Source organism: Oxyura jamaicensis, chromosome 3, assembly GCF_011077185.1.
Source record: "Oxyura jamaicensis isolate SHBP4307 breed ruddy duck chromosome 3, BPBGC_Ojam_1.0, whole genome shotgun sequence".
NCBI classification, from domain to species: Eukaryota; Metazoa; Chordata; class Aves; order Anseriformes; family Anatidae; genus Oxyura; species Oxyura jamaicensis.
Window position 1 is genome coordinate 58,217,373 of NC_048895.1, and position 22,156 is coordinate 58,239,528.

Here is a 22,156-nt window from a genome sequence, read left to right on the forward strand (position 1 = left end):
AGCTGGGACATTTCCAAGAACAAGGGTAGGGGAAAAAACGCCAGAAGACCTCCTCCCCCCACTTCTGCTTTAAATGCCAACAACTTTCGTCAGTAATAATTCAAGAAATTTCAATGGAATGTGGAAAAATTTCCAGTTAGAAAAAGCAGTGTGGGCTTTCATCGAAGTACCTCTTCTTGCACCCTGAAATACCTGGCCAAAATTAACCGACAGGACATTGTCTATTTGATATCTGAATTTGCTATCACTACCGTATGTGCATTTAAGTCCAAGAGCAAGCAGGATCACTGGCTTTGTGAGTTTGGCATTGAACTTTGAGACGCTGTCTGTGTTTTGTCTGTGGAACCAGCACGGAGGTTACAAACCTCATTTTTCTTATGTCGTGCCCACAGAGAGGGCCTCTGTACCTGGGCAAGGGCACCAAGTGACACTTTTTTTAACACAGATGGCACGATGGAGGGACCCACAGGAGTTGCCAGGAGGTGACATGGAACCACCAAGACAGATAATTGGGACTGGAAAGCAGTGCAGACCTCATGGGAATGGCAATTGCAGAGAGAGGTCCACCCGGAGCTCCACCGCGGTAACAGACACCATATATTTACTGTACACGCTTCTCAGTTTCTGATCTGCAAATCAGCTGCCCAGCAAGCCTACTATTCTCAGCTGTGGCTGTGAACCAGCACCAGCACCCTGGACATTTTTCCACACTGGGGCCCTGAAATGCTCAAACCTCATGAGCCCTGTTTACTGCCTGGCTCGCCGCTCTGTACGAACAGCAAGTCTGTTCTCACAGACACAAGCAAGACATTCATTTCCAGACGCAGTCCCTGGTTTTAGTAGCCAATGACACCCATGCTGACGTCTGGTGAAGGTGGCTGGGTACGGAGCAGCCGGGTGTCGCAGCCCCACGAAGGAGCTGACTCCAAGGCTGCTCGCAAGTCCTGCAGATGGATCCTGCCTGCCAGATCTTCCCTGCACGCAGAAAAGCCAGAGGGGGAAAGAGACGGGATGAAAGGAAGGAGAAACTGCAAAGCAGGGCTGGGGGCGGGCGGGAAGGGGACAAAAGCACGGGAGGGCAGTGGGACGGGAGCTGGCAGTGGTCTGTCTGAGGGCAGGACAAGGAGCCGTGCCACGGCACCTCCAGCTGCCCCAGGGCCCCCTCCAGCTGCCGGGGCACCCCGGGGTCGCCGAGGTGGGAAGGCGCCTCCGCAGCCCCACCGGGCTCAGGTGGAGGGGGACGGGGGTGATGTATCGGAATGCCTCCGGGGATGGACACTCCTCAGCCTCCTCGGGCAGCACCCTCAGCGTCCCAAGTAAGTTTGTGTCCAGCTGCGGCCCCCGAAAGGCACGGCACAGCACTCCGCGCCCCCGCGGAGCTGCGCGCCCCCGCGCCCGGCGGCTCCTCCCCTGCCCTCCGCGTCCCGCCCGGCGGCGCCCGGCTGCTGCTCCTGCCCCTGCCCCTGCCCTGCCCCTGCCCTGATCCTGCCCTGATCCTGCCCCTGCTCTGCCCCTGCTCTGCTGCGGCCGCCAGCAGCGCGGCGGCGCCGGGCGCCCCGGTGCGGGCGATGTGACCCCCATGGGCGCCCGCCGACGGCGGCGGGGAGCGGCCCGGCTGCTGCTGCTGCTGCTGCTCCTGCTCCTGCTGCTGCTCCTGCCGCCGCGCACCGCCGCGCACACGGGTAGGTGGCGGCCCTGCCCGCTCCCGACGGGTGGGGTGGGATGGGATGGGATGCGGTGGGATGGGGATGGGGTGGTAGGGGATGGGGTGACATGGGACGGGGTGGGATGGGGTGAAATGGGGTGAAATGGGGTGTGATGGGGGCTGCGGGTTCCCCCCGAGGACGGCGATGGCACGGCGCGGCATGGGGTCCCCCTCCTCCCCGGGACACAGGCAGCCGGCGGGGGCAGGCAGAGCTGGGCCATCCCGGTGCCGTGCCGAGCCGTGCCGAGCCCCGCAGCCCCATGCCTCCCCCCGGTGCTCCCCTGCACAGCAGCAGGCCCGGCTAGGCGGGAACCGGGCTGCCCCGGGCCAGTGTCCCCCGGCGAGCTGGGCGCTCTCGCCGCTTTTTGTGCTTTGAGCCGGTTTTACGGCCCCGATCCTGCCCCCCCAGGGCTTACAGTGGGGGAAGAGGACTGGGTGCTTCTGTAAGGTTGCTTCATCTTCTTTTCACTGCAGTTATGGGGGAATTAGGTTGTAGAGCACTCTATGTTTTTAAAATGTTAGTTTGCTTTCAGTTGTAATCTGACAGCGTGCACTCGGGCTGCTCCTTGTTACGAGCATCAGGGTAATTCCCCAAATACCTCCCATGTTTGTCGCTTCCCCTGTGCTTGACAGATACCAGCCCCAGGAGCCCTACCTGCACGGTAGGAGACATTACAGCAGCAGGCAGGATGAGTTTTTGGCAGAGATCCTGCCCGCCTGTGCCAGTGCTGAGCGCCTCTGTGGCTCTGCTCCCAGCCATGGCCAGACCCAACCCCGGGGACAGCCCCGAGCTCGGGGGGCTGCAGCAGCTGGAGCAGGCAGGGGGTGCTGCCAGGTGCGCACGGGCTCGGTGGGACCCTGGCTGTCACTAGGAACATCTCACGAGATGCTCTGTCCCTCCGGTGCAAAGCAGAGATGAGCACAGCTTCTGAGAAACCTACTGGTCGTCTCCCATTGAAGCCCACAGCAAAACTTCCAGACCTAGCGAGAGCTGGACTGTAGTAAGGAGGACGCTTCATCCTTGAGTAGCACTGTCTAAGGACGGTTTCAGTTAACTCATTTGACACACTATTCTCTCATGCACTACTGGCTTCAACTGGCTTTCAGAGATGGGCACTCAGAGCTCTCCCTTCGCAGGGCCGGCTCCCTTTCAGGCAGCTGCCCACGTCGCGCTCATCGAAGTCCACTGATTGCCAGTGCAAGTGGTTTGGAAAATTTGTGTAACTGGCCTTCTGTTGCCCCTTTATTTTATTATTTTTTAATTTATTAGCACAGACTTTGCTTCCAGAGAAGGTTTAGAAAAACGTCGAGGGAGGTGAGCTGGTTTTCACTGACAGTTGTTTAAGGGAGAAGGGAAGCAGCACAGTCCTGAGTTTTAGCTAGACGTATTTTCACTTTTTTATTGACAGTCAGCAATATCAGCACAGAAAGGAGAGTTGTGCCTTTCACTGAAGGCTTAGAGCCTCATTTTTCACCTCTTCTCTTTCAGCATAACAAGTAAAAGCTGTTTTAACTCACCCGGTCAGTACTGTGCTAATAACAGAAGATATTACGAGGTGCAGAACTGTTGTAACAGTCCTCCTGCTCTTTCTCAAAAGTGAGGTTACAGGTGCAGAGCCATGTCCTCTGGGTATTTTCTTCCAGCAGAATAAGCCTGGGTTGCCAGTCATGAGCAGATGCAGTCCGGCAAGTGCTGCAGCTGTCCCAAGGGCTTCACCCAGTGCCAGAATAGGAATGGATCACACAGGGGCACCGGTGTGCCTCAGTACCAAGGCGAGCAGTTTTACAGCAGGACTTCACAGACCCGGGTTCTTGCATCTTACAGCATCCGTGCTGTGAATGTCCCTTGGGAGCCTCTGAATTAATTCCTCTCCGAATAATGTGGCGGCAGCTTTTAAACATTAGCTCACAGATGGAACATGGCAAAACATGAGGCAAAACGGCTTTTCTTTTCCCTGTGGTGTATTCATGGGTACGTTCCTACCCTTACTGGATTACGTTTGCTGTTTCAGAGGTCTCTGAAAGCATGCAGAGCTCAGGTACTGCTGTCCAGTGATGTGTGCCTACTTAACACAGGCTGACTGAGCGGTACCTGGTTTTGCACAGGACAAAAACTTCACTTGTCGCTGCACATCAGTGGCATTTTTATAAATCGGTGTTTCATTTGCTGATAAAAATCTGTACTCTAGAACAAATGAAAAAGCAAGGAAAATGCAAAATGGAAAAGCAAATGGAAAAAAAATGGAAAATCCAGAGTATCAGGAAATGTGGCACGTTCCCCGTCTGGACACCTACCTGGGCAGCCTGCTCTGAGGAACCTGCTTTGCAGGGGGGTTGGTACCGATGATCTTTCAAGGTCCCTTCCAACCCCTACAGTTCTGTGATTCTGTTCTGTGATTCTTCTTTACTGTATGAGAGTTTAGTGATTTTTGTAAGCAGCTCAAGGATAGTGAAGGAACGTCATATTTTTTGAATGCAATTGAATGTTTTTCTCTTGATTTACTAAACTCCATCTTAAATCCTTCCTAGTGGGGGCTTCCCTAACCACATTCTTCTGCAGTTAGAGAAACCTTTACATTTCCAACTCATAGAGTCCAGTCTATCTTGTAGATCTGTTCAGAAAAAAAAGCAACAGATACTACATTGTACTGATTCTGGGAAAGGCAAATGAACCTGAATACTGTACTGCAAAAATAGAACTCTTTTGATATATTTCTGGCATGTTTACTATTTTTGTGCAGATGAGGCATGTGATACTGAAGCAAATCTCTTGATTATTTCACTTACCATACTTTTGTCCATATTGTGAAGCAGTCTTGGCTGGCACTGGATGTCCTCTGGATGAAGCTGATCTGGAAGGTGTTCTCCTTGAGTGTGTCTAAAACAACTAGAGCTAGTCCAGTGTTAGAAAGGAAAAAACTAGAATGCATATAGTGTAGACAAGATTTTTTTTCAATGTTGACATTTTCATGTAAGAGATCTGCTCATATTGGCTTGCATTATTTACTAATGTAGACAATAGCTGTAAATACCACTTGAAGTGGTACGTGGCTATACGAATTGCTTTTCTTATGATAGGACCTTGAAAGCTTCCCCCTTTTAATTTTTTCTAATAGTTGCATAAATTGGTTGGTCTGCACTGACACACCTGATTTAATTTACTTGTCTATCTTTATCATATTTTTACTAATAAATACATCTACATTTTAAGAAGCAGATTCAGTCCTCTCTTTAAGCAGATTTCACTATGTTTTCTTTCACAGTTACTAGAGCACTGAAACATACAAAACATCCAATTTTTATCAAGGAATTATTCTTGTAAATACATAAGAAAAGGATGGGATCACAGTATGGATCTTGCAGATAAGTCATTGAGCTTGAGATCAGGGATCACGTTTATGTCCAGAGGTTATGTTTTGCCACGTGAAAGCCATCCAGAGGGCAGGCAATGTTCCAGTGCTAATAATCCACTTCTTTTCCTCCTCACCTATCCACTGTAAGTCGTTGAGAAGGTGTGCACCAGACTGTAATTTTGAAGGGCAGAAATGAAATGCTTAGCTCAAAGTTCACCAGTGCTGAGATGCTTAGGTATTGACACAAGGTGATTTAAGGTATGTTTTGGATCTGAGAAGAGGCTGATCTGTTACACAGGCACAGCCAGTAAGTATTAGCTGAGGTATTAAATAGCACACTGAAGTGTCAGACAGATCATTTCATATATGAGGCATGCAGCGTGCATGCTGTAAGTAGGCTAATTGCACCGTGAATATACTCTGTGATGTCTTTGTGCTGTCAAGCCTCTGTACTGGAAGTACATGGGCGGGCTGAGCTAGTTTTTTCATTCTATGTGGTATTTTCTGGCTCTCTGCAATGTGAAGGAGAGAAGAACAAATGTAATGTAGAAATAAATAAAAAGGGATATTGGCGTAAGACGAACAACAGAATATGAAGAAGGAGTGTCATGTTCATACAGTCAGAAGACTCATCCTTGTTGTCTCATCTCTAATTTCCTATCATCTCATGTCAGATAATGCTGTGATCCGTGCCCTGCTTGTTGGCTTGGCTTACAATTTCCACAACTTGACAAATTCTTATTACATTTTAATCAGGAATGGAAATGGTAAGGGTAGCTAATTCATTCCATAGAGAAACTTCAGATGCTGTTGGGAAATTGGGAAGTCCAAAACTTGCACATGTTTTGTGGTTCCCAGTGCAAACGTTCAGATTCGCCACTCCAGCTGGTAACCTTACCCTTCTTTCACTGTTATTCTCCAGTGGCTTTCATACTTTTAATTCCAAGACAAGCAAGTGGTTAGTATTACTCAAGTCATCTGCGTACATGTGGTTCAGTTTATGTTTGTTTTTATAGTTGTGGCTTGTACATTTCTACTGATTGATTTCTCTCAAAGAATTGGTGTTGATTACAACTGTATGATTAATAGCTAGGAGGGAGAATAATCATCCTTTACAACCCAAACAAGAGCTTCTTTTAAGAAGCTGAGGTTTGCAAAAGCCTGAATTTTGGAAGCCAGGCCCATTTGTAGATAAAAAATAAGTTTTATTAGAAAGCTGTGTTTAAATGATGTACAGATCTGTTTCTGCTTTACACTTTCTGTATTAGTAACTTACAGAGTTTCTATCTACTGCTCTATTTTTATCTATCCCCCCCCCCCCCCAAAAAAAAAAAAAAAGTACAATAAAACTAGACAAGGCAGAAAGAAGTGGCAATGAGATATAGGACTGGAGGTACAGGACGGTTTACATATGAAGAGATTAAATAAACTACGCCTCCTTCTTGTGGAAATTAGGTGATTGAAGAGGAATGCATTCATATATTCGTTTCCTGTCTGCCTGGCTACCTGAAGAGTATTTTAAGGTGAACAAGGGGTCACAAGAAAGACTGTAGTCCCTTCTTCCCTTCTTTATTCCCCAGCACCTTAAGTTAAAACTCATCTGACAGCTTACCTGTTTTTCAGCCTCCCATTTTCCACTCCCTTTTCTGTGATGGGAAGAGGAATGGGTCCAAAAAATATTATGAGAAGAATGTTGTTTTAGGAGGGGAAAACAGGTTATAAAGATTTATGTGTTTGAGCGTAATCACACTCCGTACACAAAAGCACACCCAAGTTCGTCTTACAGCTTTGAGGTGAAAGGGGTTAATTCATTTCATAGCAGTTTCTTAAAGGCTGGAGGGAGCAATGAGGCTAATATTTATTATTGTGTGTGGTTTGTACACAACTGCTCTTGGCTCTCCTTGTCTATTCTGAAAGTACATCAGTATACCTGCTTTAGGGCGTACTGTAGTCGAAATAGTAATGTACAGGATGTGGCTCAGAAACACTAAAAACTGTGCTTGGAGAAGACTGAGGCACGTGTAATTGCTGACAGAGTTTTTTCACTTTGTCAGAAGGTACCAGACAGACAGACGTGGAGCTGCACAACTCCCCAAGTGTACATCAAGTCGTAGCAGTCCCAACATGACTGGGCTGCCTTCTCCATTGGCATAGTCCACGGTCAGGCTTCTGCTGTGCTCATCAAAATGTGTCTACTGTTTTGGCGAACTTCAGGAAGAAAATACCACCTTTACTAGCATTTTTGAGGCAGTCTTTTCTACCTTGTAAAGGAGGTAGGTGATTACGCTGAATGACTTCCTCTGTACAGCAAAATCACTTCAAACCTATAGGCGGGGTAAATGAGTCTAAATCATGACTGGTGGTTTTAACAAAAAAGCACTTGTTAAGTCCAGGAAAGATACTAAAAATAATACTATATCTGTTACTTGTTCACATCTGAACTTTCTGTGGGAGCACTCTGAACATACAGTCATACGGTGCCTCAAAACACACCAGACCATACCATACCTCTGGGGAGATTAACAGAAATGGGTGGGTGCTCCAGGAAACCTTTGTTTCTCATGAGCTCTCTACAGGCAGTTCCTTCCCAAAGGCACTTCGTGTCCCATATCGTCTCTGAAAGAAGCATGAATGTAGGGCACCAGTAGGGAAAAATAATGCTGTGAATACGTGGAGTAGCAGAGATCCTCGGCAGGCCGCCTCATGCCCGCTGGGGTATTCCTGGCCAATCCCTGGTACCGTGCAGAAGATCAAGATCAGAGTCCCACGAGGTGAGCTTCCAGCCAAGGCTTTCCGGAGGGGATTTTCCAGCACTCCCTGTCCTCCCGGCCTGGAAGTGGAGCCGGTGGGGCAGGGGCTGCCTTCATCCCAGCCAGATTTCCCAAGGGCGAGCGGAGGAGGCAGCCCGCGGCCTGCAGGTCTGTGGTTTGGCAGGGTTTGGCGTGACGCACTGCCCCAGGCAGCAGTAGGAAATGCCCACGCAGCTGTGGGACTCCTCCACAGGCATCCAGCACCGTGCTGCACTGCCAGCTGCTGGGCTGCCACCCCTTTGAGGCAATGAGTGTCCCCCTCCTCCTGCATTGCCCCCACTTGAAATATCCTCTTGCCATTTTTAAGCACTGGCTGGGGTTTGGGAACAGGTCGCTGCTTACCTCTCTGCCCCGAGTGGTCGTGGGACCTCCCCTGCAAGAGATGAGTACCAAGCTTGCAAGGCGTGCTAGCCCTAGCCCTCAGGTCTCTGATGCAGAAGAAGGTGTTCCACACGCATCCTGTAGGTCTGGCCTTCCCTCGGCAGGGAAGGCTCTTCTTCCATTGACACCACGCTCAGTCTCTTGCCCAAGGGAAAACGTGGATTCAGAAGATGGCATTTCACTTATTAAACTAATTCAGATTCCAAGAAAAACAAAATCCCTTGTCTAGACAAGCTCTTAGTAGGTCAGAGAGTGAGGAGAAACACCCTTTAGGCAATAAATAAAATGTTATCAGTTCTAATTGAACTGTCATTGCCTCATAGATATTAGCCAGCACTAAATGATGAAGCTAAAACCAACGTTTGCTGGGTTTATGTAAAAAATAGATAGTTTGTGTAAGGATAGATTAGGACTGGTCCACAACATGTTGTGTCAGAATTCACCTGATAACTCTCACACAGCATCATTTTTACAATATTTATTTTCAAACATAAAGTTTACTTAACCTGCAGCATTGAAAAAAAAATAAATTAAGATGTCAGAAATATTCTAATTAAACACTCATATTCTTGGCTACTGGGTTGTAGTCGATTTAAGTAGTAATAAAATGATAATGCTAAACAAGTTCTAGGGAGACAAGAAAATCCTCAGAATTAAACACTAGACAGTTGAATTAATTTAAGTATTTTATATAACTTCAAAATATCTGTTTTGAAAAGCAGCTGTTATGTCATGGAATTCTGTCAACAACAGGCTTTTAAAATGAATTTAATTCTTTTTGGCAAAAAAAATGATTTTGCATTGCAAAAATACAAAATAGTATTTAAATATTTTTCATTTGTTTTAAAAAAATGAAGGAAAAAAACCCACACCTTTGATGGATCGTGACTCTTAGAATCTTGACCCAGTTGAGAGTAATTTTAGATGAGCACACCCTGAATTTCCCTCAAGTGGTTTCAGGCCAATATTGATCTCTTAAAATTAGTAGGAAACATACCCGCAAGCATTTTCTCCTATTGGAGTGTATCAAGGGCATGTTTTTGCAGTACGGCATGGTTAGGTTGTACAAGGCTCTACTCTTGCACTTGCAAACCTTCAAGGCAGTGGGAAGAAAATTCAGTTTATTTAATGTCTGTCATACAAGTTGGCAAAAAGGAATAGGTGTCAGCTGCCACAGCCCTCCCCAGCTGTCTGCCAGCAAGCCTCCAATGGACCAGGAAGACTTTCTCATCCTTTCTGGAGCTGGGTCTTCCTGCACTGAGTCATTATCCATTCAGAAACGCTCTTTGACCAATAACCTCTGTAGAGGCACATGAGAAATTTAGGACATGGCTTGGACGAACACACATCAGACTTCACACAGAGGAGGAGAGCATGTTGGGGCAAGCCACACCACACCTTGGCACCCCCTCTTCTCTCTTTGCCCCACTCTCACTCTTTCCCCAGATGACCTCCCCAGATTCACCTGTTTCCAATGGCAGCCTGCCTGTTTTCTTCAAAAACAAACCCCACGTGTCCAAGCCTTGTCACTCATGTTTTCCCACCTCTTCTCTCATGACTTCTGCTTTTCTGCCTCCTCCACCACCTCATTTTCATTTAGTCTCATGACCCTATTTCTGTCCCCATCGCCCTCTCCCCTTTCCCCCATGTCCCTTATGAAGAGGTTGTGATGGGAGTGACTGGCTCCTATTCTGGGAGGGCAAGAGTTTGCTTTGTGGTTACCTCTTGAGCATTGTTCTGACTACAGCAGGAAATCACCTCCGTGCTCCTCCCCCCATTCCCACCAGCATTGCTGAAGTAAAAGGGTTTCACTGGCCCGACTTTGTGCACAGTGGTCCTAGAGCTCCAGCTGGGAGGAAAGGCAGGGAAGCTGCGATGACTTCTGCCTGCCTGTCTTCCTCCTCACTATCCAGCCTCTTGAATTCCAGAGAAGAGTGCAAAAGAATCAGCACAGAGGAAAACTTTCAAGCTCAATTCATTAAAAAAAAAAAAAAGAAAAAAAAAAAAAGTTAACTAATTTGCTTAAATTGTTACAAAGATGACTAATACCAGGTAATGACATTTGCTAACGTGTATTCCTGGCTTAGTGGGGTTTCCCTTCCTCTCTGTAACTTCTGATCTCCAGTTTTGGCTCAGTTCCCCTGTTTACCATTCATACACTCCCTTGCATTCCTGCATGGCCAGTGCCAGCTTGCTTTAGACTGTAGATGTACCAGAAAAGACAATCCCAGCCCTCTGCTAGCGAATGCTACTAAACATTGTGCTAAACAGACATTTGTTCTGATTATGACTATTTTTATGATATCCTTACACGTGTGTTTGAGGGAATATTTTTCATTGCAAACAACATCATCGTTTAAGCAGATGATCTGGAGGAAGAAAAGAGAGTTAAGAATTCATAAGAAACATTAGAGCAGCAGCATACAAGGAAGCAAGATTTCACACGAATTTGGTGGAAGTTGCCTGAAGCTGAACAGAACAGTGGGTCGCGGCATAGCCAGAAGTGAACCTCTGGTGTGCTAAACTGCTCCAAAGTTGCTTCATATTTCAGTGGTGGTTCTGAGCTCCCAGTGGAGAAAGGTGACTGTGGGACTTGGCATTTTCAAATGTTCACTCCCAGCTGCAAATTGTAAGGCACAGAGTGCCTGCTGTGTTGCCCCTAAGTTCAGCTCCTGGTGCAAAGGAGCTGCTTCCATTAAGGGTGCTCCCCACGGCCTCTTTCGCATAAGAAAATGCTACACCAATTGAAGCCAAAGTTTTTTCTGTCATTGTCAAAAAAGGAGTTCCTCATTTAAATAGAAGTAATAGGTAAGGGAGGAGTCCCCGGTTTTGACTGCTGTAGCTATTGGGAAAAGCTGTGTTGAAGTAAGACTTTCCTTTCTGTCTTAATGCTTCACACATCACTCACTGTCATAAATTATGCCTTACTGTAGTCTAGAGAGACTCTGTGACTTCCTATGGCATTTTATTTTGTTAGAAAATTTGGTGGAATGGCAATCCTTGCAGCCATGTGACAGTGAAATACAGTAGGTATTGTATATTGTAATCCTGTATTGCTCTCTTGGCTTGAGAGCAGTACCGGTACTTACACAGGACAAATTTCAGTGGCTACAGCTCAGCTTTCAGTGGGTATCTTTCTTCTCCCCACCCCATAACTTCAGCCAGTGTACAGATATTTTTTTTTTTTTGCATTTATATATTTTTATAATTTGCAGCTGCTGGGTTATCTAACTCAAGAGACGAGGTAACAAATGTGTTTACAGTGACAGAGCTCAGGTAGTTGCAGCTGTATTTGTCCTGCAATGTTGACATTAAACACAGCCATTTGTCACCGAGTTAGGCAGCCCTGCCTCCTAGCAGATAAAAAGCAGGTGCACTGAGCAGACAGTAGTCATAACGCACATACAGATGCAATACACTTGAATAGGTGTGTGTGCACATGTATGCATGTGTGTACAGATAGATCGATGTGGCCATAGCCAAACCCGAGGTTTGAACAGTACCAACTTGAGCAAGGCGGCTGAGTGCTCTGTGTGATTAAAACTGACCACATTTTTCAACCCAGCAGAGGCGCTTTCACAAAGAGATGAGGCACCTGCCATCAAGTCTTTTACTCATGTGAATAACCTCACTGACGTCAGTGGATTTTTTCGCTCACATGTGAAGGTGTTTTCAGGCTAAGTCACATCTATTTTGAAGAGTCTCGCAATAGCTTACTCTAAGATCAGGACTTGGCTCTTCATTGTGGTGGTGAAGTTTACAAGCCTATTTTATTACTGTCTTTCCAGTCCAGGTGTGCAGTCATGAAGGTATAAAGAACAATATTACTCAAGGTTTGATTTACAGCATTTCCAAAGAGAGTAATAATGGCTCTGGGTTTTTTACACGCATGAAATAAATAAAGGAAATTACTTCATTATACTGGAAAGTGATGACAGCCAATGCAGACTATCTATGAGACACACTAAACCTAGCAAAGCGAATTGCATGACTGATTTCTGCTCTCATGTAGGCCGGTGTAGACTGAAAATGCTCCATGTGACATCCACGCCATTAATCCTAGTTAATGGAAAGTGGAATATGATTGGTTATATTGTGTTTAAAGACAGGATACCAAAATAAGCAGCTGATATACATACTTAAGTTCTTCACTAACTGATAACCTCGGGACGTACTAGCTACACCTATGTTCTTTTTTCTACATGTGCCTCTGGATACTACTGAGCATTTAGGTGACATGAAGGAGTTTAATTTTAACTCTCCTCATAGAAAGCGTGGAGTTTGGCAGTTTTATTCCTGTTTTACAGATGCAAGAACTGAGGAAGGGACAAGGCCAGAAATAGAAAGCAAATCTCTGCTTTTGCAGCTGATGGAAAGTTAACGGTCCCAGTCCCTCTGCCTTCCAAATCACACTGAACTCAGGGCAAATCGGAGCGTGCTTGCAGTGTTGTAATACTTTAGATCTTGTAAAGATACAGCCTGTGGGTTCTGTTGTCTGAGATTGGCTCATGCACTGCAGTCAGTGTTTCTGTTTTGAAACTTCATTTACCACATCAGAAACCACACTGGGTGGAGGGAAATTAAAAAAAAAAAAAAAAAATCAACAAAAAATACCTTTACTTGTTACTAGTTCAAAAATATTTTAGAGTAACAGATTAAAGTAGCAGGAGTGGTCAGACCTTTCATTAAGTACTTTATTCTCTATCTTTTTCTTAACTTTCTCCTTGTTATTATTATTTTTTTTTTTTTAGTTTTTCCTCTTTTTTTTTTAATGAGAAACCTTTTATGGCTTTGATTACCCACAACCTAAGAAAAAAATCTGTATTGTATTTCCTCCTTTTTGGGAATTGCAACAGAAAGTTCATTTGTGTCTCAGTTCCTCCTGCCCTCTCTGCACAGATTCCCTGGTTCCCTACTTCAGGGCTTGGGCAGGACTGTATGACTTCTGATTTTTTTTCTCTCTTGTTTCTGGTTGCTGATGATGCAGTTGATGGCTTCCCTGCACTCTCATACACTTTAGTGAAGGGATGCAGTGCAAATAATGAAATTTGATGCATCGATGATTTCTCACAGTCCATGCAATGCTGGCTTTGGTTAGCAGCTTGCACATCAGTGTTCTAAGTGCTTCTCTGTTTCTCTGAACAAATGTTGCCAGCTTCTGGATGCTTTCCTAGCTCTCTTGGGCAGCTTCATGTTTCCATTTGGATCAGTTTCACCTAAAGCAGGAGGCACGTAGAGGACATTTATTTTGGTGGAAAGTAAAACTTTTTATTTCCCAGGTTTTTTATCTTCCATTTGGAAGCAAATGTGAGAGTAAATCAGATGCAGAAGCATTCCTGGCAGTCTCTTTCTGCTGCTTTCCTACCCCTAGCATCCTCGGACTTCGGGATTTCATTGTAAACAAGCCTGTAACGTGAGCCCCTGCTGGATTACTGTCATGGGGCATTTCTGTGTCCAAGTGTTCAAGGAAAGGGGACTTCCTGCATATTGTAAGCTTGCCTTGAGGACTATACCTGACAAGACTTGTTCTCCAACTAGAAAAAGAAAATTAAAAGTCACTGAATACTAGCTAAGTGCTGGGGATAAAAGAGAGCATCATTAGAAATACCCTCCCATTAACAGCTTTATGATCTGGAGATACAGATTCATACCAGAGTTTGTTTTGAACGTTAATATACAAGTAGAGGCTTGGAAAACCCACAGCTTGCACCATGACCGTTTAAAGTAATTGGCCCCTACAAAATAACAAGGGGACTGTTTTAATAAATGTATTGAAGAGAAAAGCTTTTACTGTTTGCTTCATAGACAGCTAGAAGTCAGTTAGGTAGGTAATCAGGGAAATGATGGTGATTTTTATTCACAAAAGCACCTATATGTTACAATTAGTATGTTATATGCAATTCATACAGGAGGACGAACACTTAGTAATAGTGAAATATACTTTAAAAAAAAATTAAGGTCTGCTTAAGGAAGCAACAAAGGTCAAGGACTATTCATTCAGATAGGTTCCCACTGTTCATGTTAATATGCTCTATTTCCTCCTTCCTTTGTCACTTTTTGTTATCTTAAGAACTAGAATTGCATCGTGGGGGGAAGAGGGTTCTGAAAAGTCCTGAGAGACCACAGATTCGCTTTTTCTCTTCCCCATTACGCTCTCGTGGCCACTTGCACCAAGAAGCACCTTCCCAGCACCTCCAGCTCCAGGGCCCATCTCAGGGCTGTTGGGAGGTGCTGGGGACTGGCTCGCAGCTTGCAGCTTGGGATTCTGCCCCTGGGTCCAAGGGCCTCTGTTTTGCCAGCAGTTTAGCAACGTGAGCATCTCCATTAAATTTATGACTTTACAAGTGTGTATTAGGAACACATGGGTTCTTAGGAGCCCCTGGACTTGCTTGTGGTGCTTATCTATTTCAAAAGCTGGTGCAATGAACAGTAATTTAGATGAGTGACATACCAGTAGGTGCTCAGTTTTTGACTTTATGGAGAATAAAGGCAATACATAGCATTTTATGGCTTACTGAAAAATAAGTGTCTGTTTGGTTAACTTGGAAGCATATGTACTTGCAGATTCTTAGTGTATGTTGTTCCTTTCTTATTTTCTTTCTCAGGAGAGTTGTATTGTTCTTTGCCCAACCCTAGGAATGTCCATTTTGAATCTATAAACATGAAGAATGTCCTTCACTGGTCAGCACCAGAAGGTACAGGAGATGGAGTACTCTACAAGGTGAAATATTCAGTGTAAGTTGGCTTATTTCATCCTTCACTGCCTTTTTTCAGCATTTAAATTAAAATATATGTATATATGTGAGCTAGGGCTGCTAAAAAGAAGAGAGAACTAAAATATGTCTTAGATTTAAGCAGTATAGTTTTTAACTTTTACTTGTGGTAATGTTTTCTTCAGATCCAGTTTGAATATATATATATATATATAGGAGAAGCTGTGGATGCCCCATCCCTGGAGTGTTCAAGGCCAGGCTGGATGGGGCTTTGAGCAACCTGGTCTGGTGGGAGGTGTCCCTGCCCATGGCAGGGGGTTGGAACTGGGTGGGCTTTAAGGTCCCTTCCAACCCAAACCACTCTTTACCTTTCAATATAGTTACGGCGTTGGCAAATGGATTAGGAAGCCAGAATGCAGGAATATCAACAGAACGTGGTGTGACCTCTCCAATGAGACTGCTGACTATGAAGAGCAATACTACGCGAGTGTTAAAGCCTTCCTGAATGGGATGTGCTCTGACTGGATGGAGACGACTCGATTCAACCCTCTTACAGACAGTAAGGAAAGTTAATCACAAATCCAGGTGTTCCTTAAAGGCCTCATTAGGTCTTGATTAATACTCTGTGCTCAGAGTGCATGTGCCTCATAGCATGTGGTATTTTAATTTTAATGTGAGGTTAGAATTTTTTGCTGCTGTTTGAGATTTATGCTGCTGGCAGCAGTAATTGAAATAATTGTATTGGAATTTGGATATATGTATGTTAAACTTGTGTGCTTGGAACCGTCTTATACACACTGAATGCTCTTTTATGCAATGGTAAAGCTTTACTCAAGGAAAACAAAAGCTGTGGCACATCCACTATATAAAGAACTCTGATTTTCAAAAGGCCCTATTAAACCAAGCAGTAATCATACTCTAAAGCACCATCTCTCTTATCTGTGCCAGATAATCTGACAACATGCTGGTAATTTAGCCTGTTTTAGCAAATTGAGTTTCAAGGTTATATATTCTGCAAAGTCACAGGAATTCCTAGGCAAAATTCCAAGTCAGTGTTCAGCTTCATTCTGTGAAGTTTCTCTTCATTATATGGGAAGTAATTTTCTACCAATATAAACGGATTGTCCAAAGTTCTACCTAGAATCCCCAGAATATTACAAACATTTATTATCAACACTTTTAAGAAACTACATGGTCAAATCCTCTGCTGCATGTAACTTTTATGTAAATGTTTATTTGCCCAGCTAAAATTGATCCACCCGTGGTAAATTTATCGTCTACTGAGAAATCTATTTCAATCACTCTGACTGCTCCTGAGAAGTGGAAGAGAAGTCCTGATGGAGAATCAGTCTCTCTGCTTCAAGTGTATCCTGGCCTGCAATACAATGTGTCCGTCCTCAACAAAAAAACAAAGAAACGGGTAAGTTTTGAGAAAGCCGTTGAACTGTACCTATTCAATCTGTGCACTGTGCTTACTGAAATGTACTTTGTAACAGCAAGAATTGAAATAGGACTCATAGCATTATAGGAATTGTAGGACCATTCAGGCGGGACAGAAGCTCAAGGAAGTCTACTCCAAACTTTTGCTCAAAGCAGGATCAGCTATAAGCTCACACGAGCTTTGTCCAGTTGCATAGTGAAAATCTCCAAAGATGGAGACTGCATAACCCGTTCCACTGCTCAACCGTCCTCTTGGGGAACAAGTTTTTTTGTTTGTTTGTTTGTTTGTTTTTCCCAGTGAACTTCTCCTTTCCTGCTTATGTCCCCATCCTCCCACCATTCAGCACAGTGATGAGCCTAGCTTTGTCCTGATAATCTCTGTGGGTCATCCTGGTCCCCCTGAAGCCTTCTCTTCCCCAGGTGGAGCAAGCTCCAGTCCCTCAGCTCTCCTCACAGGGCAAGTTCTCCAGCCTCAACCATCTCAGCGGCCCTCCACTAAACCCACTCCAGTTTGTCCATTTTTCTGTATAGGGGAGCCAAAACTGGTCACTGTTCTACACGTGGTCTGATGAGCACTGAGTGGAGGAGAACATTCTCCCCCTTTCACCTACTGGATCCTCTCCTGTTGGCACTGCCTAGGATGCTGTTGACCTCCTTTGCAGCAAGGGCACGTTGTTGGCTCACGTTCAGCTCGCTGCCTGTGCCAGCCCTCTTCAGCGGAGCTGCTCCCCTGCCAGGCAGTGTGGTAAATGTACTCACCAGGCATCAAGATAGAGCTCATCTTTTGCCACCACATCTGAAATCTGAATTCATCTGTCTCTCCAGATTTACATTCCATATCAAGGAGTAGTTTCCAGCATAAACACATTAGATGAGGAAGCGCTCAGTGATTACTTACAAAAATATTCATTATTTCTGTTCCTGTCCTCCAGGCACAATCTCTAGCTGGCAAATCCCTGAGTTTCTAGACAGGATATTTACACTATAAAGGTTCCCTTCTGTTAAAAAGTATATTAAAATTCTAAGATTATCAATTAGAGGTGTATAGAAGTTTCTTCTTTTTATTTTTTTAATAAAGGTTCTTGACATAGTGCAATTACTTTACTTTACTGTATATAAAATCTTTACCTTTCTGTAAGTGAAGAGTTAAAGGGAAATAAAATCTTTTATTATTTTTTTTTTTTTTTTTTAATATCTTCTAGTGGTTCTTCTCCATCAGCAACAACACCTTGGTTGTGCCCTGGTTAGAGCCCGGCACAGCTTACTGTGTTAGTGCACAGATACATATCACCACGCCACTTCTACACAGTGGGTTTTCCAAAGAATATTGCATTGCTACTTTGAAAGGTACGTGTAAGCTTTTTGCTTAATTGCAAAATTAAGTTAGAAAAAATCATGGTGGTAGATTCTGTAAATTTTTATGTATCTATTCTCAGAGTGAAAAGTTAGTATTGTTTCTCCCCTCTTTGCATTTGCATTAATGAAAAAAAAAAATGACTTTAAAACATAGTTGGGACCTACTGACTGACTGAAGGACAAGACAGGATCTTCATTCCTCGATTCTTAGTGAATGGAGATCATTTTTCTCCTTGACTGAGGTTTGGGAACGAAAGAGCTGAGATGGTCTGAGGGGGCAGAAGTTAGCAACAGGAGAACCAGGGGGGATTATTACTTCTTTTTAGAATTTAATTTATAATTTAGATTTAAAAAACTTAAAATGGTAATTTCCTGAAAATTCCTGGTTTAAAACATTTACATCCCATATCCAAAAAGCAATATGGAAAATGTTTATACTTGAGGTTGAATATGTTAAAAAGTTACTCAATGCAATAAAAATGTTTGTTTTGTTAACAGATAAAACAGCAGATGAGATTATAACAGTAATATTTGGATATCTTCTGCCCGTCATGCTGGCTGTCCTTCTTATTTCAATGACATGTTACTGTGTGCACAGGTATATTCACGTCAGCAAACAGAAACATCCAACAAACCTGGTGAGTATTCTTTGTTGCGGGAGGACGTTGCCGACTTTGGCACTCATGGCAGAGAGGTGCATTTTCCAGGGGGAAGCCACGGCTATCCGCAAATAAAAGCTCTGGTTGCCACTCCAATCAAGAAAAAAGCATCACGTGAGGGTTTTACTAAATGCTATAAAAACACAGGGATAACACCAGTTAGCAACCATTCTGCAAATTTGCTAATTTTTGGAAGGAACACACGAAGTCTAAGAAATACTACATTTCCATCCCATGAGCAGAGCTTTCTCACAGCTATCTCTAAACAAGTTGCTCAAGCACAAGCATGCAGTTACAGCAATGAATGAACACTGATGTTAATCTGGTCTGCATGACATGGTGGGATGGGAGGTGTAAGGGAGGTGGTTTCAGCATGCTGCTCCTTCTGAAGAAATCTAGTGCAGAGGTGGTAGGAGAAGTGCTCACAGAGGGACTGAATGCTTCATGAAGGGGTTGTTGTTGTTTTAATGTCCAATGAACTTTTTTATGTCCACCTTGAAAGCTTCAATTTTATTTCTGTACCTCTGGATTCAGTTCACGTTGAGGTAACAGATGAATATAGATCTGCTATTTTAGCAATAGTCTCTGCTTTTCCCAACCTACAGACTAGTCCTCCTGACCATCCCTTGTGGTCAAGAAGAGGTGGAATAAGTAGTTTGCTTTTGGTCCAGCACTTCTGACCTGGGGAGCTTTCAGACTACTTGCTACATAGATTAGTGGCCTTAGTCTTCCTTTCAAGTTTGAAAACCCTGAAATGCAGCTTCTGGTTGTTTTTGCATTGAATTTTCTTTTAGTGACTGCTCCTGCAGTACTTCTTTTCTGCTACAAGTATTACTCATTTCAGAAAGACTGTTTATTTGTGTACCTAGATGATTTATTGCAGCCACAAAACCAGCTCATGGCAATGCACAATGCAGGCTCCATACACTGCACTTCAACGTTATTCTTTTCCTTCTCTGATAGGAAACCTGATATTTAATCCTCTGTAAGTTATACCGTAACACGGTAGCTGACTATGCTTGTGGGATGTGGTTTTGACTGCACTTCCTCTTCAATGGTTAAAAAGGGGGGAATAGATTTCTGTAGTCTGTGACCCATGGCCAAATCTGATGTTCCTTCCCTCCAAAGCCACTTGAGTTTGTACCGGTGGAAACAAAAGCAGAATTTGACAGAATTGTTCTAACCATTACTTTGACATGTAGAAGATGATAAAAGGGAAATTAGAGCTGCTCATCATACATTTTTACTTCTGATGGAACAAAAAAAGTGAGGTGTACTAACACTCTTGGAGGCATACATGATGAACTTTGTTCTTCCCTACATTGAATTACTCACTCTAATAAGGTCTGATACAGCCATTTCTTTTAAAAATAGATTATAGTATAAGAAGAAGCAAGGTGGTATTTTTATTATACTTAAACCATTTTTTTTTTCCTTTCCAGGTATGGCACTACACTGATAAATGCAAGGAAAAGGTTTTTATACCATGTGAGAAGATAGTGGTCAACCTTATTAGTGTTAATGTGGATGAGTACAAGCCATCTCAGGAATCCAATCCCGAGATATCAGAAAGGAAAAGTCCCCGTTATTATACTGTTTACAATGGCACTGAAGGGAAAGATTTGCCTCCAAAAGAAGTGCTGGAAACAAAATACTTGCTTGATATTTCTCATGAAGAGATTTTACAAGAAGAGGATATTTTAGCAGAGGGGGACAAAACTGGGAACTGGCCATTTTATGGCCAGCCTGGAACAAAGAATAATTTCAGCCAAAAACATGCAAGGAATGTAGAGTATGAACTTGATGTAAGGGCTGAAGACTTCAGTCCTGGTCAGAAACTGGACGAACTTGGTTTGAAAGAGAAGACTTCTGCCCTAAGGGGGCTTCTAGGTGAGCCACAGATTGCTCTGGGGGACTTGGTCAACATCAGAACAGGACAGGCGTATTGCCCCCAGCTAGAGGTGAGGGCAACAGACCCTTGTTTGGGACAGGAATTAGAGGAACCTAAACTGAAAACAGTTGATGCAGTGGATGAAATTCCAGGTAAGACACGTATCGATTTGGTGGACTTGGATGCTGAAAAATCTGGGCAGACATCCTATCCTCAGCTGGAAAAAACAGCACACAGCCTCACAGAGAAAGAGAGTGAACAGACCATATTAGTGGATTGGGATCCTCATACCGGAAGACTGTATATTCCTACTCTGTCCAGTGTTGAAAATCAGGTGTGTGAAGGACTGGTTAAGTGTGATGATCCTGACAAACAGGGAATTTTGTCCAGACTCTATGAGAAACAGTTATCCGAAGAACCATCAGAGGACCAAGAAATGTATCTCCTGCAATTCAAGGAACTTTGGGGACTGCATGTAGAAATGGAGGACTGAACAGTAATTTTCTAAAATACTATAAAATGCAAAGTACTGTTTACTTTGCCAAGGAGAATGATGGACTCGGTGCAAACACATCATTATGTATTGACGTTTTCAGAACTGTCACAGTTGAGCAAATTATTCATGATATTTATAACAATTTCCAGACCCGATCTAAACAATTTCAACTCTCATCATAGACCCATTAGGTAAAATATAATGGTTATGAGATTGTTGTACTTTTCAAAGAATGATCTTTTTACAGAGAGTGCTCTGTTAGAATTTTCAAGTTGTAGTTCCTACCAAAACACATTATTTTAGTTTGAAAGCAGCTATTTTTAGCAATAAAAAGCAGCAATACGACATTTTGTTGGGTTATGTCATGTATCTGGACACAGTCTTTTCTAGGTCCCACTCCTGCTACTTTTAATGGTTGGAGCTGACTTTAGTGGAAGAAAAGGGCATTCCAGTATAAGTTTTGTTTTTGTTTTATGAATATTCTATTTAATGAAGAATTTAATTTGTTTTTCATGAAAAACTTGTCTGAGGCGCATGGTCCCTTCCATACTGTTACACAAATACACACCCAGCAAAATTTCTTTTAATGGGTATAGCTACCAGTTCAAAAAACGCTGGGGAGAAGAAAGTGAGACTAGTCATATTTTAAACCAGGAGAAGAGTTGGCACAGAGGGATTTACTGATACACCTCTGCTCTTGCTGGATGGATTGTGTCTTGCTAGGCCTCAGCCACCAGCAGTAGAGCAGCTGTTTCACAGTGAAATGACTTCATGTCCTGCAAGTGTCTGTTCCTCTCTAATGACTTTAATGGCAAGCTAGCGTGACTAGCTCAGATGGAGAAGCCTGCCCTAGACATACTGCTGCTTTCAGACACATCCCACTTACTGTGACAGACCCAGAAAGTGCCCTCTGTGCTTTCTTCTCCTATCTGATGTCTAGATCAGGACTTTCAATACAAGTTCACTTTTTCTCTGTGTTCTGTAATATTTACTTGGATAGTAAGGTTACCAGACACACTAGAAATTACTTACTGAGGTGATGTTTTTCCTTTCAAAGCCTGTCACTTTTATCCTTAACAGACCTTCTTTTTTTGAACACCAAACAAATTACAGTAATGCTTTGCTTGGTTTTGAAAAGGAGAAGAAAAAAAAAAAAAAAAAAAAAAAAGGAGAGAGAAAAAACTTTTCTTTCATGTTTAAAACTTGTAACCTCCAAGGTAGGTATATCGTTAGGTCTATTTTTGAAGGAAGACCCTTACCAATATCTTTTCTGTCAGGTAATGTGTTTGTCACATAGGCTCGGCATTTTCTATGAAAATTCATCCTCTGAAATATTTTAGTTACAGTCATAG

General features: G+C 43.6%; 1 protein-coding gene across 2 annotated transcripts; it reads left to right on the forward strand.

The window, feature by feature from the left end:
• Positions 1-1,111: 1,111 nt before the first annotated feature.
• Positions 1,112-21,146, forward strand: IL20RA (interleukin 20 receptor subunit alpha). Of its 2 annotated transcripts, none has more exons than XM_035322844.1 (7): positions 1,112-1,682; positions 14,886-14,984; positions 15,343-15,521; positions 16,207-16,382; positions 17,605-17,749; positions 18,257-18,396; positions 19,860-21,146. In XM_035322844.1, the coding sequence occupies exons 2-7, from the start codon at positions 14,911-14,913 to the stop codon at positions 20,799-20,801; spliced, it is 1,656 nt and encodes a 551-aa protein (XP_035178735.1). In that variant the 5' UTR covers positions 1,112-1,682; positions 14,886-14,910; the 3' UTR covers positions 20,802-21,146. The 2 variants fall into 2 exon arrangements, with proteins under 2 accessions (XP_035178735.1, XP_035178734.1); XM_035322843.1 differs by having other exon boundaries at positions 1,115-1,682; positions 14,855-14,984.
• The last annotated feature ends 1,010 nt before the right edge of the window (positions 21,147-22,156 follow it).

Bases quoted from the DNA above. Each gene is read 5' to 3' on its own strand.
- IL20RA (XM_035322843.1), top strand. From the start codon at position 1,580: ATGGGCGCCCGCCGACGGCGGCGGGGAGCGGCCCGGCTGCTGCTGCTG. The intron at 1,683-14,854 runs GTAGGTGGCGGC...TTTCTTTCTCAG, and splicing joins GCGCACCGCCGCGCACACGG to GAGAGTTGTATTGTTCTTTG. The intron at 16,383-17,604 runs GTAAGTTTTGAG...AATATCTTCTAG, and splicing joins ACAAAAAAACAAAGAAACGG to TGGTTCTTCTCCATCAGCAA.